The 15,660-nt window shown below is 56.5% G+C and overlaps 1 protein-coding gene across 1 annotated transcript in view; it reads left to right on the forward strand.

Moving 5' to 3' along the window:
- The first annotated feature begins 7,887 nt into the window (after positions 1-7,887).
- Positions 7,888-15,660, forward strand: part of DACH2 (dachshund family transcription factor 2) — a 226,968-nt gene continuing 219,195 nt past the window's right edge. Inside the window, exon 1 of the mRNA XM_072123223.1 lies at positions 7,888-8,349. Coding sequence (XP_071979324.1) covers positions 7,958-8,349 — 392 coding nt within the window. The 5' untranslated portion in view covers positions 7,888-7,957. The remainder of the gene's footprint in view (positions 8,350-15,660) is intronic.

Genomic DNA, 15,660 nt, shown 5'->3' on the forward strand with positions numbered 1-15,660 from the left:
TCTCTCTGGGGGCTCGGTCTCTGGCCCCTCTCTCTCTCTGAGGGCTCGGTCTCTGGCCCCTCTCTCTCTCTGGGGGCTCGGTCTCTGGCCTCTCTCTCTCTCAGAGGGCTTGGTCTCTGGCCCCTCTCTCTCTCTGGGGGCTCGGTCTCTGGCCCCTCTCTCTCTCTGAGGGCTCGGTCTCTGGCCCCTCTCTCTCTCTGAGGGCTCGGTCTCTGGCCTCTCTCTCTCTCTCAGGGCTCGGTCTCTGGCCTCTCTCTCTCTCTGGGGGCTCGGTCTCTGGCCCCTCTCTCTCTCTAAGGGCTCGGTCTCTGGCCCCTCTCTCTCTCTGAGGGCTCGGTCTCTGGACCCTCTCTCTCTCAGGGCTCGGTCTCTGGCCCCTCTCTCTCTGACGGCTCGGTCTCTGGCCCCTCTCTCTCTGAGGGCTCGGTCTCTGGCCCCTCTCTCTCTCTGGGGGCTCGGTCTCTGGCCTCTCTCTCTCTCTCTCTGAGGGCTCGGTCTCTGGCCCCTCTCTCTCTCTGAGGGCTCGGTCTCTGGCCCCTCTCTCTCTCTGAGGGCTCGGTCTCTGGCCCCTCTCTCTCTCTGGGGGCTCGGTCTCTGGCCCCTCTCTCTCTCTGAGGGCTCGGTCTCTGGCCCCTCTCTCTCTCTGGGGGCTCGGTCTCTGGCCTCTCTCTCTCTCTGAGGGCTTGGTCTCTGGCCCCTCTCTCTCTCTGGGGGCTCAGTCTCTGGCCCCTCTCTCTCTCTGAGGGCTCGGTCTCTGGCCCCTCTCTCTCTCTGAGGGCTCGGTCTCTGGCCCCTCTCTCTCTCTGAGGGCTCGGTCTCTGGCCTCTCTCTCTCTCTCAGGGCTCGGTCTCTGGCCTCTCTCTCTCTCTGGGGGCTCGGTCTCTGGCCCCTCTCTCTCTCTAAGGGCTCGGTCTCTGGCCCCTCTCTCTCTCTGAGGGCTCGGTCTCTGGACCCTCTCTCTCTCAGGGCTCGGTCTCTGGCCCCTCTCTCTCTCTGAGGGCTCGGTCTCTCTCTCTCTCTCTCTCTGAGGGCTCGGTCTCTGGCCCCTCTCTCTCTCTGGGGGCTCGGTCTCTGGCCCCTCTCTCTCTCTGGGGGCTCGGTCTCTGGCCCCTCTCTCTCTCTGGGGGCTCGGTCTCTGGCCTCTCTCTCTCTCTGAGGGCTTGGTCTCTGGCCCCTCTCTCTCTCTGGGGGCTCAGTCTCTGGCCCCTCTCTCTCTCTGAGGGCTCGGTCTCTGGCCCCTCTCTCTCTCTGAGGGCTCGGTCTCTGGCCCCTCTCTCTCTCTGAGGGCTCGGTCTCTGGCCTCTCTCTCTCTCTCAGGGCTCGGTCTCTGGCCTCTCTCTCTCTCTGGGGGCTCGGTCTCTGGCCCCTCTCTCTCTCTAAGGGCTCGGTCTCTGGCCCCTCTCTCTCTCTGAGGGCTCGGTCTCTGGACCCTCTCTCTCTCAGGGCTCGGTCTCTGGCCCCTCTCTCTCTCTCTCTGAGGGCTCGGTCTCTCTCTCTCTCTCTCTCTGAGGGCTCGGTCTCTGGCCCCTCTCTCTCTGAGGGCTCGGTCTCTGGCCCCTCTCTCTCTCTGAGGGCTCGGTCTCTGGCCTCTCTCTCTCTCTCTCTGAGGGCTCGGTCTCTGGCCTCTCTCTCTGAGGGCTCGGTCTCTGGCCTCTCTCTCTCTCTCCGAGGGCTCGGTCTCTGGCCCCTCTCTCTCTCTCTGAGGGCTCGGTCTCTGGCCTCTCTCTCTCAGGGCTCGGTCTCTGGCCCCTCTCTCTCTGACGGCTCGGTCTCTGGCCCCTCTCTCTCTGAGGGCTCGGTCTCTGGCCCCTCTCTCTCTCTGGGGGCTCGGTCTCTGGCCTCTCTCTCTCTCTCTCTGAGGGCTCGGTCTCTGGCCCCTCTCTCTCTCTGAGGGCTCGGTCTCTGGCCCCTCTCTCTCTCTGAGGGCTCGGTCTCTGGCCCCTCTCTCTCTCTGGGGGCTCGGTCTCTGGCCCCTCTCTCTCTCTGAGGGCTCGGTCTCTGGCCCCTCTCTCTCTCTGGGGGCTCGGTCTCTGGCCTCTCTCTCTCTCTGAGGGCTCGGTCTCTGGCCCCTCTCTCTCTCTGGGGGCTCAGTCTCTGGCCCCTCTCTCTCTCTGAGGGCTCGGTCTCTGGCCCCTCTCTCTCTCTGAGGGCTCGGTCTCTGGCCCCTCTCTCTCTCTGAGGGCTCGGTCTCTGGCCTCTCTCTCTCTCTCAGGGCTCGGTCTCTGGCCTCTCTCTCTCTCTGGGGGCTCGGTCTCTGGCCCCTCTCTCTCTCTAAGGGCTCGGTCTCTGGCCCCTCTCTCTCTCTGAGGGCTCGGTCTCTGGACCCTCTCTCTCTCAGGGCTCGGTCTCTGGCCCCTCTCTCTCTCTCTCTGAGGGCTCGGTCTCTCTCTCTCTCTCTCTCTGAGGGCTCGGTCTCTGGCCCCTCTCTCTCTCTGGGGGCTCGGTCTCTGGCCCCTCTCTCTCTCTGGGGGCTCGGTCTCTGGCCCCTCTCTCTCTCTGGGGGCTCGGTCTCTGGCCTCTCTCTCTCTCTGAGGGCTTGGTCTCTGGCCCCTCTCTCTCTCTGGGGGCTCAGTCTCTGGCCCCTCTCTCTCTCTGAGGGCTCGGTCTCTGGCCCCTCTCTCTCTCTGAGGGCTCGGTCTCTGGCCCCTCTCTCTCTCTGAGGGCTCGGTCTCTGGCCTCTCTCTCTCTCTCAGGGCTCGGTCTCTGGCCTCTCTCTCTCTCTGGGGGCTCGGTCTCTGGCCCCTCTCTCTCTCTAAGGGCTCGGTCTCTGGCCCCTCTCTCTCTCTGAGGGCTCGGTCTCTGGACCCTCTCTCTCTCAGGGCTCGGTCTCTGGCCCCTCTCTCTCTCTCTCTGAGGGCTCGGTCTCTCTCTCTCTCTCTCTCTGAGGGCTCGGTCTCTGGCCCCTCTCTCTCTGAGGGCTCGGTCTCTGGCCCCTCTCTCTCTCTCTGAGGGCTCGGTCTCTGGCCTCTCTCTCTCTCTCTCTGAGGGCTCGGTCTCTGGCCTCTCTCTCTGAGGGCTCGGTCTCTGGCCTCTCTCTCTCTCTCCGAGGGCTCGGTCTCTGGCCCCTCTCTCTCTCTCTGAGGGCTCGGTCTCTGGCCTCTCTCTCTCTCTCTGAGGGATCGGTCTCTGGCCCCTCTCTCTCACTGAGAGCTCGGTCTCTGGCCCCTCTCTCTCTCTCTGAGGGCTCGGTCTCTGGCCTCTCTCTCTCTCTCTGAGGGCTCGGTCTCTGGCCCCTCTCTCTCAGGGCTCGGTCTCTGGCCCCTCTCTCTCTCTCTGAGAGCTCGGTCTCTGGCCTCTCTTTCTCTCTGAGGGCTCGGTCTCTGGCCCCTCTCTCTCTCTCTGAGGGCTCGGTCTCTGGCCCCTCTCTCTCTCTCTGAGAGCTCGGTCTCTGGCCTCTCTCTCTCTCTGAGGGCTCGTTCTCTGGCCCCTCTCTCTCTCTCTGAGAGCTCGGTCTCTGGCCCCTCTCTCTCTCTCTCTGAGAGCTCGGTCTCTGGCCTCTCTCTCTCTCTCTGAGGGCTCGGTCTCTGGCCCCTCTCTCTCTCTCTGAGAGCTTGGTCTCTGGCCTCTCTCTCTCTCTGAGGGCTCGGTCTCTGGCCCCTCTCTCTCTCTCTGAGGGCTCGGTCTCTGGCCCCTCTCTCTCTCTGAAGGCTCGGTCTCTGGCCTCTCTCTCTCTCTCTGAGAGCTCGGTCTCTGGCCCCTCTCTCTCTGAGGGCTCGGTCTCTGGCCCCTCTCTCGGAGGGCTCGGTCTCTGGCCCCTCTCTCTCTCTGAGGGCTCGGTCTCTGGCCCCTCTCTCTCTCTGAGGGCTCGGTCTCTGGTCCCTCTCTCTCTCTGAGGGCTCGGTCTCTGGCCCCTCTCTCTCTCTCTCTGAGAGCTCGGTCTCTGGCCCCTCTCTCTCTCTGAGGGCTCGGTCTCTGGCCCCTCTCTCTCTCTCTGAGGGCTCGGTCTCTGGCCCCTCTCTCTCTCTCTGAGGGCTCGGTCTCTGGCCTCTCTCTCTCTCTGAGGGCTCGGTCTCTGGCCCCTCTCTCTCTCTCTCTGAGGGCTCGGTCTCTGGCCCCTCTCTCTCTCTGAGGGCTTGGTCTCTGGCCCCTCTCTCTCTCTCTGAGGGCTCGGTCTCTGGCCTCTCTCTCTCTCTCTGAGGGCTCGGTCCCTGGCCTCTCTCTCTCTCTCTGAGGGCTCGGTCCCTGGCCCCTCTCTCTCTCTGAGGGCTCGGTCTCTGGCCTCTCTCTCTCTCTGAGGGCTCGGTCTCTGGCCTCTCTCTCTCTCCGAGGGCTCGGTCTCTGGCCCCTCTCTCTCTCCGAGGGCTCGGTCTCTGGCCCCTCTCTCGCTCTCTGAGGGCTCGGTCTCTGGCCCCTCTCTCGCTCTCTGAGGGCTCGGTCTCTGGCCCCTCTCTCTCTCTCTGAGGGCTCGGTCTCTGGCCCCTCTCTCTCTCTCTCTGAGGGCTCGGTCTCTGGCCCCTCTCTCTCTCTCTGAGAGCTCGGTCTCTGGCCCCTCTCTCTCTCTCTCTGAGGGCTCGGTCTCTCTCTCTCTCTCTCTCTGAGGGCTCGGTCTCTGGCCTCTCTCTCTGAGGGCTCGGTCTCTGGCCGCTCTCTCTCTCTCTGAGGGCTCGGTCTCTGGCCCCTCTCTCTCTCTGAGGGCTCGGTCTCTGGCCCCTCTCTCTCTCTGAGGGCTCGGTCTCTGGCCTCTCTCTCTCTCTGAGGGCTCGGTCTCTGGCCTCTCTCACTCTCTGAGAGCTCGGTCTCTGGCCTCTCTCTCTCTCTGAGGGCTTGGTCTCTGGCCCCTCTCTCTCTCTCTGAGAGCTCGATCTCTGGCCTCTCTCACTCTCTGAGAGCTCGGTCTCTGGCCCCTCTGAGGGCTCGGTCTCTGGCCGCTCTCTCTCTCTGAGGGCTCGGTCTCTGGCCCCTCTCTCTCTCTGAGGGCTCGGTCTCTGGCCTCTCTCTCTGAGGGCTCGGTCTCTGGCCTCTCTCACTCTCTGAGAGCTCGGTCTCTGGCCTCTCTCTCTCTCTGAGGGCTTGGTCTCTGGCCCCTCTCTCTCTCTCTGAGAGCTCGGTCTCTGGCCTCTCTCACTTTCTGAGAGCTCGGTCTCTGGCCTCTCTCTCTCTCTGAGGGCTTGGTCTCTGGCCCCTCTCTCTCTCTCTGAGAGCTCGGTCTCTGGCCTCTCTCTCTCTCTGAGGGCTTGGTCTCTGGCCTCTCTCTCTCTCTCTGGGCTTGGTCTCTGGCCTCTCTCTCTGAGGGCTCGGCCTCTGGCCTCTCTCTCTCTCTGAGGGTTCGGTCTCTGGCCCCTCTCTCTCTCTGAGGGCTCGGTCTCTGGCCTCTCTCTCTCTCTCTGAGGGCTCGGTCTCTGGCCCCTCTCTCTCTCTGAGGGCTCGGTCTCTGGCCTCTCTCTCTCTCTCTGAGGGCTCGGTCTCTGGCCCCTCTCTCTCTCTGAGGGCTCGGTCTCTGGCCTCTCTCTCTCTCTCTGAGGGCTCGGTCTCTGGCCCCTCTCTCTCTCTGAGGGCTCGGTCTCTGGCCGCTCTCTCTCTCTCTGAGGGCTCGGTCTCTGGCCCCTCTCTCTCTCTGAGGGCTCGGTCTCTGGCCCCTCTCTCTCTCTGAGGGCTCGGTCTCTGGCCCCTCTCTCTCTCTGAGGGCTCGGTCTCTGGCCTCTCTCTCTCTCTGAGGGCTCGGTCTCTGGCCTCTCTCACTCTCTGAGAGCTCGGTCTCTGGCCTCTCTCACTCTCTCAGAGCTCGGTCTCTGGCCTCTCTCACTCTCTGAGGGCTCGGTCTCTGGCCGCTCTCTCTCTATCTGAGGGCTCGGTCTCTGGCCCCTCTCTCTCTCTGAGGGCTCGGTCTCTGGCCCCTCTCTCTCTCTGAGGGCTCGGTCTCTGGCCCCTCTCTCTCTCTGAGAGCTCGGTCTCTGGCCTCTCTCTCTCTCTGAGAGCTCGGTCTCTGGCCTCTCTCTCTCTCTGAGAGCTCGGTCTCTGGCCTCTCTCTCTCTCTCTGAGGGCTCGGTCTCTGGCCCCTCTCTCTCTCTGAGGGCTCGGTCTCTGGCCCCTCTCTCTCTCTCTCTGAGGGCTCGGTCTCTGGCCTCTCCCTCTCTCTCTGAGGGCTCGGTCTCTAGCCCCTCTCTCTCTCTCTGAGGGCTCGGTCTCTGGCCCCTCTCTCTCTCTCTGAGGGCTCGGTCTCTGGCCCCTCTCTCTCTCTGAGGGTTCGGTCTCTGGCCCCTCTCTCTCTCTGAGGGCTCGGTCTCTGGCCCCTCTCTCTCTCTGAGGGCTCGGTCTCTGGCCTCTCTCTCTCTCTGAGGGCTCGGTCTCTGGCCTCTCTCACTCTCTGAGAGCTCGGTCTCTGGCCTCTCTCTCTCTCTGAGGGCTCAGTCGCTGGCCGCTCTCTCTCTATCTGAGGGCTCGGTCTCTGGCCCCTCTCTCTCTCTGAGGGCTCGGTCTCTGGCCCCTCTCTCTCTCTGAGGGCTCGGTCTCTGGCCCCTCTCTCTCTCTGAGGGCTCGGTCTCTGGCCTCTCTCACTCTCTGAGAGCTCGGTCTCTGGCCTCTCTCTCTCTCTGAGAGCTCGGTCTCTGGCCTCTCTCTCTCTCTCTGAGGGCTCGGTCTCTGGCCCCTCTCTCTCTCTGAGGGCTCGGTCTCTGGCCCCTCTCTCTCTCTCTCTGAGGGCTCGGTCTCTGGCCTCTCCCTCTCTCTCTGAGGGCTCGGTCTCTAGCCCCTCTCTCTCTCTCTCTGAGGGCTCGGTCTCTGGCCCCTCTCGCTCTCTCTGAGAGCTCGGTCTCTGGCCCCTCTCTCGCTCTCTGAGGGCTCGGTCTCGGGCCCCTCTCTCGCTCTCTGAGGGCTCGGTCTCTGGCCTCTCTCTCTCTCTCTCTGAGGGCTCGGTCTCTGGCCTCTCTCTCTCTCTGAGGGCTCGGTCTCTGGTCCCTCTCCCTCTCTCTGAGGGCTCGGTCTCTGGTCCCTCTCTCTCTCTCACTCACTGAGGGCTCGGTCTCTGGCCTCTCTCTCTCTCTCTGAGGGCTTGGTCTCTGGCCTCTCTCTCTGAGGGCTCGGTCTCTCTCTCTCTCTCTCTGAGGGCTCGGTCTCTGGCCTCTCTCTCTCTCTCTGAGGGCTCGGTCTCTGGCCTCTCTCTCTCTCTCTGAGGGCTCGGTCTCTCTCTCTCTCTCTCTCTGAGGGCTCGGTCTCTGGCCTCTCTTTCTCTCTCTCTGAGGGCTTGGTCTCTGGCCTCTCTCTCTCTCTGAGGGCTCGGTCTCTGGCCTCTCTCTCTCTCTCTGAGGGCTCGGTCTCTGGCCTCTCTCTCTGAGGGCTCGGTCTCTCTCTCTCTCTCTCTCTGAGGGCTCGGTCTCTGGCCCCTCTCTCTCTCTCTGAGGGCTCGGTCTCTGGCCCCTCTCTCTCTCTCTGAGGGCTCGGTCTCTGGCCTCTCTCTCTCTCTGAGGGCTCGGTCTCTGGCCCCTCTCTCTCTCTCTGAGGGCTCGGTCTCTGGCCTCTCTTTCTCTCTCTCTGAGGGCTTGGTCTCTGGCCTCTCTCTCTCTCTGATCTGTCCCTTAGTTCTCGGTCAGTCAGAGCACTGCAGGTGGTGAGGACACTGGAAATCTGACTCTACCTAAAAAGAGTCTACGAAAACCTCTTTAAGTTTTTAATACGGGCAGCAGTGATTTGCACTTGCAGTCTGGTGCGTGCGCGCAGCAGTTAACACTCTCAGTCCCGGGCGCGCAGCAGTTAACCCTTTCAGTCCCGGGCGCGCAGCAGTTAACCCTCTCAGTCCCGGGCGCGCAGCAGTTAACCCCTTGTTGCCGCGGTGGGTGCGGAGCCGGGACACGCGCCCTCCCTGAGTGACAGCCGTGTAGCCCCGCCCCGTCCCGCACAGCGCCCAATCCCCCCGCACCTTTGGCCCCGCCCCGGGCGCTGATTGGCGGCGGTGCAGTGTGTCCCCGCTCCGCGCCCCGCGCTCCGGCAGTCAGTGTCAGGCGGCGGCGGCCGGGAGCTGAGCATGGCCGTGTCCGCGCCTCCTGCTCCGGTGCTGAGTCCTGCAGAGTCTCCGCTGCTGAGCGGCTACAGCCCGGGCCCCGGGGGCGGCTCTGCGGCGGGCGGGGAGTGCCGGATGGTGGAGGTGCACGGGGTGCGGGTCGCGTCCTTCGTGCTGGACGGGCAGGAGCTCATCTGTCTCCCGCAGGTGTTCGAGCTCTTCCTGAAGCACCTGGTGGGCGGCCTGCATACCGTCTACACCAAGCTCAAGAGGCTGGACATCACCCCCGTGGTGTGCACCGTGGAGCAGGTGCGGGTCCTGCGGGGGCTGGGGGCCATCCAGCCCGGGGTCAACCGCTGCAAACTCATCACCAGGCACGACTTCGAGACCCTCTACCAGGACTGCACCAACGCCAGGTCAGACCCGAGTACTGTGACCCTCCCCCTTGTGCCCCCGTGTGTATATATGCAGTGCCCCTGTGTGTATATACTGTGCCCCATTACCTGTGCCCCCTGTGTGTATATACTGTGCCCATGTGTAACCTGTGCCTTATGTATACTGTGCCCCCCCCCCAGTGTGTATATACACTGCCCCATTACCTGTGCCCCCTGTGTGTATATACTGTGCCCATGTGTAACCTGTGCCTTATGTATACCGTGCCTCCCAGTGTTTATATACACACTGCCACATTACCTGTGCCCCCTGTGTGTATATACACTGCCCCATTACCTGTGCCCCCTATGTGTATATACTGTGCCCCATTACCTGTGCCCCCTGTGTGTATATAATGTGCCTCATTACCTGTGCCCCCTGTGTGTATATACTGTGCCCATGTGTAACCTGTGCCTTATGTATACTGTGCCCCCCCCCCAGTGTGTATATACACTGCCCCATTACCTGTGCCCCCTATGTGTATATAATTGTGCCTCATTACCTGTGCCCCCTGTGTGTATATACTGTGCCCATGTGTAACCTGTGCCTTATGTATACTGTGCCCCCCCCAGTGTGTATATACACTGCCCCATTACCTGTGCCCCCTATGTGTATATAATGTGCCCCCTGTGTGTATATACACTGCCCCATTACCTGTGCCCCCTATGTGTATATAATGTGCCTCATTACCTGTGCCCCCTGTGTGTATATACTGTGCCCATGTGTAACCTGTGCCTTATGTATTCTGTGCTCATCTTTAACATGTGCTCATATACATTCTGTCCCCGTGTGCCCCGTTACTCGTGTATACTTGGTCTATACATGTAACTTGAACCTCATGTATAAACCTGTGCCCCATGCCTCGTATATAGTGGGTGCCTCATGTGTACAGTGCCTCACACCTCCTCCTGGGGAAGTTCTGTGTCTCACATGTTCCTTATTACAATACTCTGTGCCTCATCTCGGAGATGTTCTATGCTTCTATGTATGTTCTGAGCCTCATAGTCTTTGCTGGATAAGTGGGGTGTGTGGTGTCCCCTGCGCCTCATGTATCATAATGGAGCAGAAGTGCCCAGTGTCATCTGTACCTAGAGACCTCTCCACTATGTACATAGAAACTACAGTGCCCCCATGCCTGGTGCCCTGCTGTATACAGTGACCTGTCCCCCCTCCATGCCTGGTGCCCTGCTGTATACAGTGACCCCCCCCCCCCAATCTATTCCTGATGACCTGCTGTATACAGTGACCTGTCCCCCCTCCATGCCTGGTGCCCTGCTGTATACAGTGACCTGTCCCCCCTCCATGCCTGGTGCCCTGCTGTATACAGTGACCTGTCCCCCCTCCATGCCTGGTGACCTGCTGTATACATTGACTCCCCCCCCCCCCCCCAATCTATTCCTGATGACCTGCTGTATACAAAGCGCCCCCTCCATGTCTGATGACCTGCTGTATACAAAGCACCCCCTCCATGTCTGGTGCCCTGCTGTATACAGTGACCCGTCCCTCCCCCTCTATGTCTGGTGCCCTGCTGTATACAGTGACCCGTCCCTCCACCTCCATGCCTGATGACCTGCTGTATACAGCGCCCCCCCCCTCCATGCCTGATGACCTGCTGTATACAGCGCCCCCCCCCTCCATGCCTGATGACCTGCTGTATACAGCGCGCCCCCCCCTCCATGCCTGATGACCTGCTGTATAAAGCGCCCCCCCCTCCTCCATGCCTGGTGCCCTGCTGTATACAGTGACCTGTCCCCCCTCCATGCCTGGTGCCCTGCTGTATACAGTGACCTGTCCCCCCTCCATGCCTGGTGACCTGCTGTATACATTGACTTCCCCCCCCCCCCCCAATCTATTCCTGATGACCTGCTGTATACAAAGCGCCCCCTCCATGTCTGATGACCTGCTGTATACAAAGCGCCCCCTCCATGTCTGGTGCCCTGCTGTATACAGTGACCCGTCCCTCCCCCTCTATGTCTGGTGCCCTGCTGTATACAGTGACCCGTCCCTCCACCTCCATGCCTGATGACCTGCTGTATACAGCGCCCCCCCCCCTCCATGCCTGATGACCTGCTGTATACAGCGCGCCCCCCCCCTCCATGCCTGATGACCTGCTGTATACAGCGCGCCCCCCCCTCCATGCCTGATGACCTGCTGTATACAGCGCCCCCCCCTCCATGCCTGATGACCTGCTGTATACAGCCCCCCCCCCCTCCATGCCTGATGACCTGCTGTATACAGCCCCCCCCCTCCTCCATGCCTGATGACCTGCTGTATACAGCGCCCCCCCCCCCTCCATGCCTGATGACCTGCTGTATACAGCGCCCCCCCCCTCCATGCCTGATGACCTGCTGTATACAGCGCCCCCCCCCTCCATGCCTGATGACCTGCTGTATACAGCGCCACCCCCCCCTCCATGCCTGATGACCTGCTGTATACAGCGCCCCCCCCCCTCCATGCCTGATGACCTGCTGTATACAGCGCCCCCCCCCTCCATGCCTGATGACCTGCTGTATACAGCGCGCCCCCCCTCCATGCCTGATGACCTGCTGTATACAGCGCCACCCCCCCCCCCCTCCATGCCTGATGACCTGCTGTATACAGCGCCCCCTGCATATTTCCCATCAGCAGTGGTTTTCTCACTTGTCACGTTCCTGGTCTGCACCTCCTATCAGAAGTTGATAACTTATCAGGACATGCTGGAGGTTGTAGTGCCTCAACAGCTGGAGAGACTCCAGTCTCTAGGAAAATGCTTAACATACTGCCGGACCATCATGATACTGTGCCCCCCGGCTGTAGTGCGTCCGCTGTGCCCCCCTTGTACTGTAATCATTATATAGGGCACTGTACCTGCATACTGTGTATATATAGTATATTCCGTATAGTGTCTGCTCCTCATACTGTACTGTCCTCATATTTACATGTCAGTAGTTATTGTTATTATTACTACCATGAATAATGTGGGTGCTGACCCCCTGCATCATACTGTGCGCTGTACCCATCATGAGGCTGATCAGATTGTGGATACTGTTTGTACATTGATACAGTAACAAGTCACAGCAGAGCTGATGTGGTGTGACTGTATAGGGGAGTTGCTATGTGAGCGCTTCCCTCATACTGTGGTATCTAAAACATCACTGCCTTCTGGACACTGAACACACGTTTAGGGGAATTGCTTATGTGCTATTCCACACATTGTGGGGCTCATTTCCTAAGGACTGTGCTCCAGTTTTCTGCATGGTTTTTTTTTTGGTGCTAACTGCTTGTACAGGAGTGTCCGCGCCATATTTGCAACCCTTCTGTGTTGCGACTGCACTAGTCTTTATGCAACACAAATTTCTCCATTGAAGGGAGCGTCCGGTGCTCAGTGGGACCGTGCACCTGATTTAACAATGCAAAGTCTGACGGAAGTGTGTCGCACGCTCTATGTTGGTGCACCAAAAAAAAGTGGTGCACTCTGCCGGAGCAGTGCAGGATAGCCAGATCCATGAAGAACAGGCGCCAAAAATCCTGAGTCTGACGTCCCCTATGTTTGCACTGTTCTTAGTAAATGTGCCCTTATGTACATAATATCTGATGTGGACTGTGTATACAGTATATATTACATACCTGACTGTGGATTTCTATCTTCCTATCGGTGTAAGTGCACAGCGTGTAGAACAGTCTTTATTACATGGAACCCGACTGGGGTCTATATGTTCTTGCTGGGTCCCGTATAGACGTCCATACATCTGCAGCCTGTAATATGTGTTATAGGTGACATAGTGAGGTATATACATCTGTAGGCTGCTTTGTATATGTCTTTGTATATGTCACCTATTACACATATATACAGGCTGTATATGTATGGACTGGTATATATCTATCCTAGGGTGTATTTGGTGGATGTCATCAATATATTGAATGTTATGTATATGTTGTGTGTCTAATGTATGACCTGTCTCTTTCTAGCTGCATTTACTGTTTTTAATTACAACTCCCATGCATGATCTGTGCTGTTACATAGGACTGCTGCTACATGATCTGTGCTCAGTGATATACAACTGTTATTTGTGGTGTTACATGGGACTGCAGGACACATCTACTACATGATCTGTACTCAGATATCACTGTGCTATCTGTGGTGTTACATAGGACTGCAGGACACATCTACTACATGATCTGTACTCAGGGAGATATCACTGTGTTATTTGTGGTGTTACATAGGACTGCAGGACACATCTACTACATGATCTGTACTCAGGGAGATATCACTGTGTTATTTGTGGTGTTACATAGGACTGCAGGACACATCTACTACATGATCTGTACTCAGAGATATCACTGTGTTATCTGTGGTGTTACATAGGACTGCAGGTGACATCTACTACATGATCTGTACTCAGAGAGATATCACTGTGTTATCTGTGGTGTTACATAGGACTGCAGGTGACATCTACTACATGATCTGTACTCAGAGATATCACTGTGTTATCTGTGGTGTTACATAGGACTGCAGGTGACATCTACTACATGATCTGTACTCAGAGATATCACTGTGTTATCTGTGTTACATAGGACTGCAGGACACATCTACTACATGATCTGTACTCAGGGAGATATCACTGTGTTATCTGTGGTGTTACATAGGACTGCAGGACACATCTACTACAGGATCTGTACTCAGAGATATCACTGTGTTATCTGTGGTGTTACATAGGACTGCAGGTGACATCTACTACATGATCTGTACTCAGAGATATCACTGTGTTATCTGTGGTGTTACATAGGACTGCAGGACACATCTACTACATGATCTGTACTCGGAGAGATATCACTGTGTTATCTGTGGTGTTACATAGGACTGCAGGTGACATCTACTACATGATCTGTACTCGGAGAGTTATATTGTAGCTCTGAAGTGGTAATTGAATGATAAAGTCGGCTCTGCTTCATCTGTGACACATGCAGATATGCAGCAGACATGATGTACATGGCGGTGGTGACAGGGTTATCTTCCCGGCACAGATATGAGACACTCGGTTATTATGACATCTATTCTGCAAACATTTATCATTAATAATAGCAGAAGGAGATGCTGCGCTGCAGATGAAGAGGAGCTGATCTCCAGAATTATTATTTATATAATTTTACACTGATATTTTGCTACATTTGTATTGTAGCTTTTTATCAATTTTACACCGTGACTTATCCGTGTGATTTTTGGTGGGGATCATCCTCCTGGAAATCTGTATAACATTCTGATGCTGGTTATTGTTCCTCCTGATGGGGGTCATAGTGCAGTCAGACTTATATTTGTTCTGCTTTTTATTATCCTTCTTTTTCTGCCTGGTTTATGGGCCCCTGTTGTTGAGTTTGCTTCGGGCCCCTGTGGTTGGGTTTGGTTGGGGCCCCTGTTGCACATGTTGTGATGGCTCCTTTTCTCAGCTCTGAGGATAAAGTTTGTGTCATGGAAATGAGAAGTGGCGGCCGGACCCCTCCTGACCCTCGCACTGCCGGCCTCCTGCCGCTGACAGCCCGGTCATCCCTCCAACTTCAAGGGACAATACTGGAATGTCTGAATCTGGGTCATGGGGGGAAGCGGCCGCAGATCCCCATTAATATGGTTGTCAGCTTCCGCAACTTTTATTCCCAGAGGAAAAAAAAAATCAAAGCCCTAATTACAAGAATTACATAAAGTGTTTGTGGGGGAGGTAGGAAATTCCTGGACTCCTCCATTAGAGCTCTGACCCCTGTAGATTGTCAGCTCTGTGGTGCGCTGGCGGCGACTGTTGGTTTTATATTATAGTGGGTATTTATAAATTGTTATAACTGTAACTGTAAGCGTTCATTCACTTTTATTAATCAAGAAATGCTGTTTTTCGGATTATTTTCAGCACAAAAATACCCAAAATATACCCTAAGATTTCTTTATACAGACTGTCCCCTACTTAAGAATGCCCGACTTACAGACGACCCCTAATTACAAACGGACCTCTGGATGTTGGTAATTTCTTGTACTTTATCCTTAGGCTACAATAATCAGCTATAACAGATATCACAAGCGTCTGTAATGAAGCTTTATTATTAATCCTGGTTCTTATGAGAATCCAACATTTTTAAAATCCAATTGTCACAGAGACCAAAAAAATTTGTCTGTGCTTACAATTATAAAATATACAGTTCCGACTTATATACAAACGCAACTTAAGAACAAACCTACAGACCCTATCCTGTATATCCCGGTAACTCGGGGACTGCCTGTATGTCTGTGACTAGTTAGGTGGATGGATAATCTAATAAGTAACCACAAAATTACAAATAAAAAGCAAACCTGTAGATTCTGCCGGTCTTCGAGAAAACTTACACTTCCACTTAAGTAGATGTGAGCAGTGCCCGGGCCTTGACACAAGATACACACCCGGTTACAATGTATCTGAGCAGACATAATGTACAATGTATCTGAGCAGTACCCGGGCTGTGAGATGAGATACAGGCGAGTTACAATGTATCTGAGCAGTACCCGGGCTGTGAGATGAGATACAGGCGAGTTACAATGTATCTGAGCAGTACCCGGGCTGTGAGGTGAGATACAGGCGAGTTACAATGTATCTGAGCAGTACCTGGGCTGTGACCTAAGATACACACCCGGTTACAATGTATCTGAGCAGTGCCCAGGCTGTGAGGTGAGATACAGGGTGAGTTACAATGTATCTGAGCAGTACCTGGGCTGTGAGGTGAGATACAGGGCGAGTTACAATGTATCTGAGCAATGTCCAGGTTATAAGATGAGATACGTGACTGGCATCATTGTATCTGAATGTTATCCGGGCATTGAGGGGAGATACATTTTAACCAGCCAAGTATCTGAGCAGTATCCAGGTTGTGAGATGAGATACGTGACTGGGTACATTGTATCTGTGTGGTGTGATACTTGGCTGGTCACAATGTGTCTGCTCTCCGGTATTTAGAGGCGACATTCAGGTGATATATTTCCATTGATGACAGACGCCCAGAATCCAGCACTGCTACCGTCCATGTTGGCTTGTCCTGGGGATTTACTCATCCAAAGAGAGATTTTATGTGACGGGGCTGATGAGGGAACACACAGACTCATTGCTATTAATTGGGTCTGTAAATAAAGACAATATTTTATACCACCGAAGCCCAGACCCTGAGCCAAGAACGGATCGGGCCAGAATCCTAATCACTGGCTGGCAAATGTGCGCGGTCCTCAGGAGGGGGGCGATTATTAGTTATACGCAACACTCCCCTTTATGACATTCTGCAAACAGCGGCTGTCTGTAAACTTGTCCCTG

The sequence above is a fragment of the Engystomops pustulosus genome, chromosome 9 (assembly GCF_040894005.1).
Source record: "Engystomops pustulosus chromosome 9, aEngPut4.maternal, whole genome shotgun sequence".
Lineage (NCBI taxonomy): Eukaryota > Metazoa > Chordata > Amphibia > Anura > Leptodactylidae > Engystomops > Engystomops pustulosus.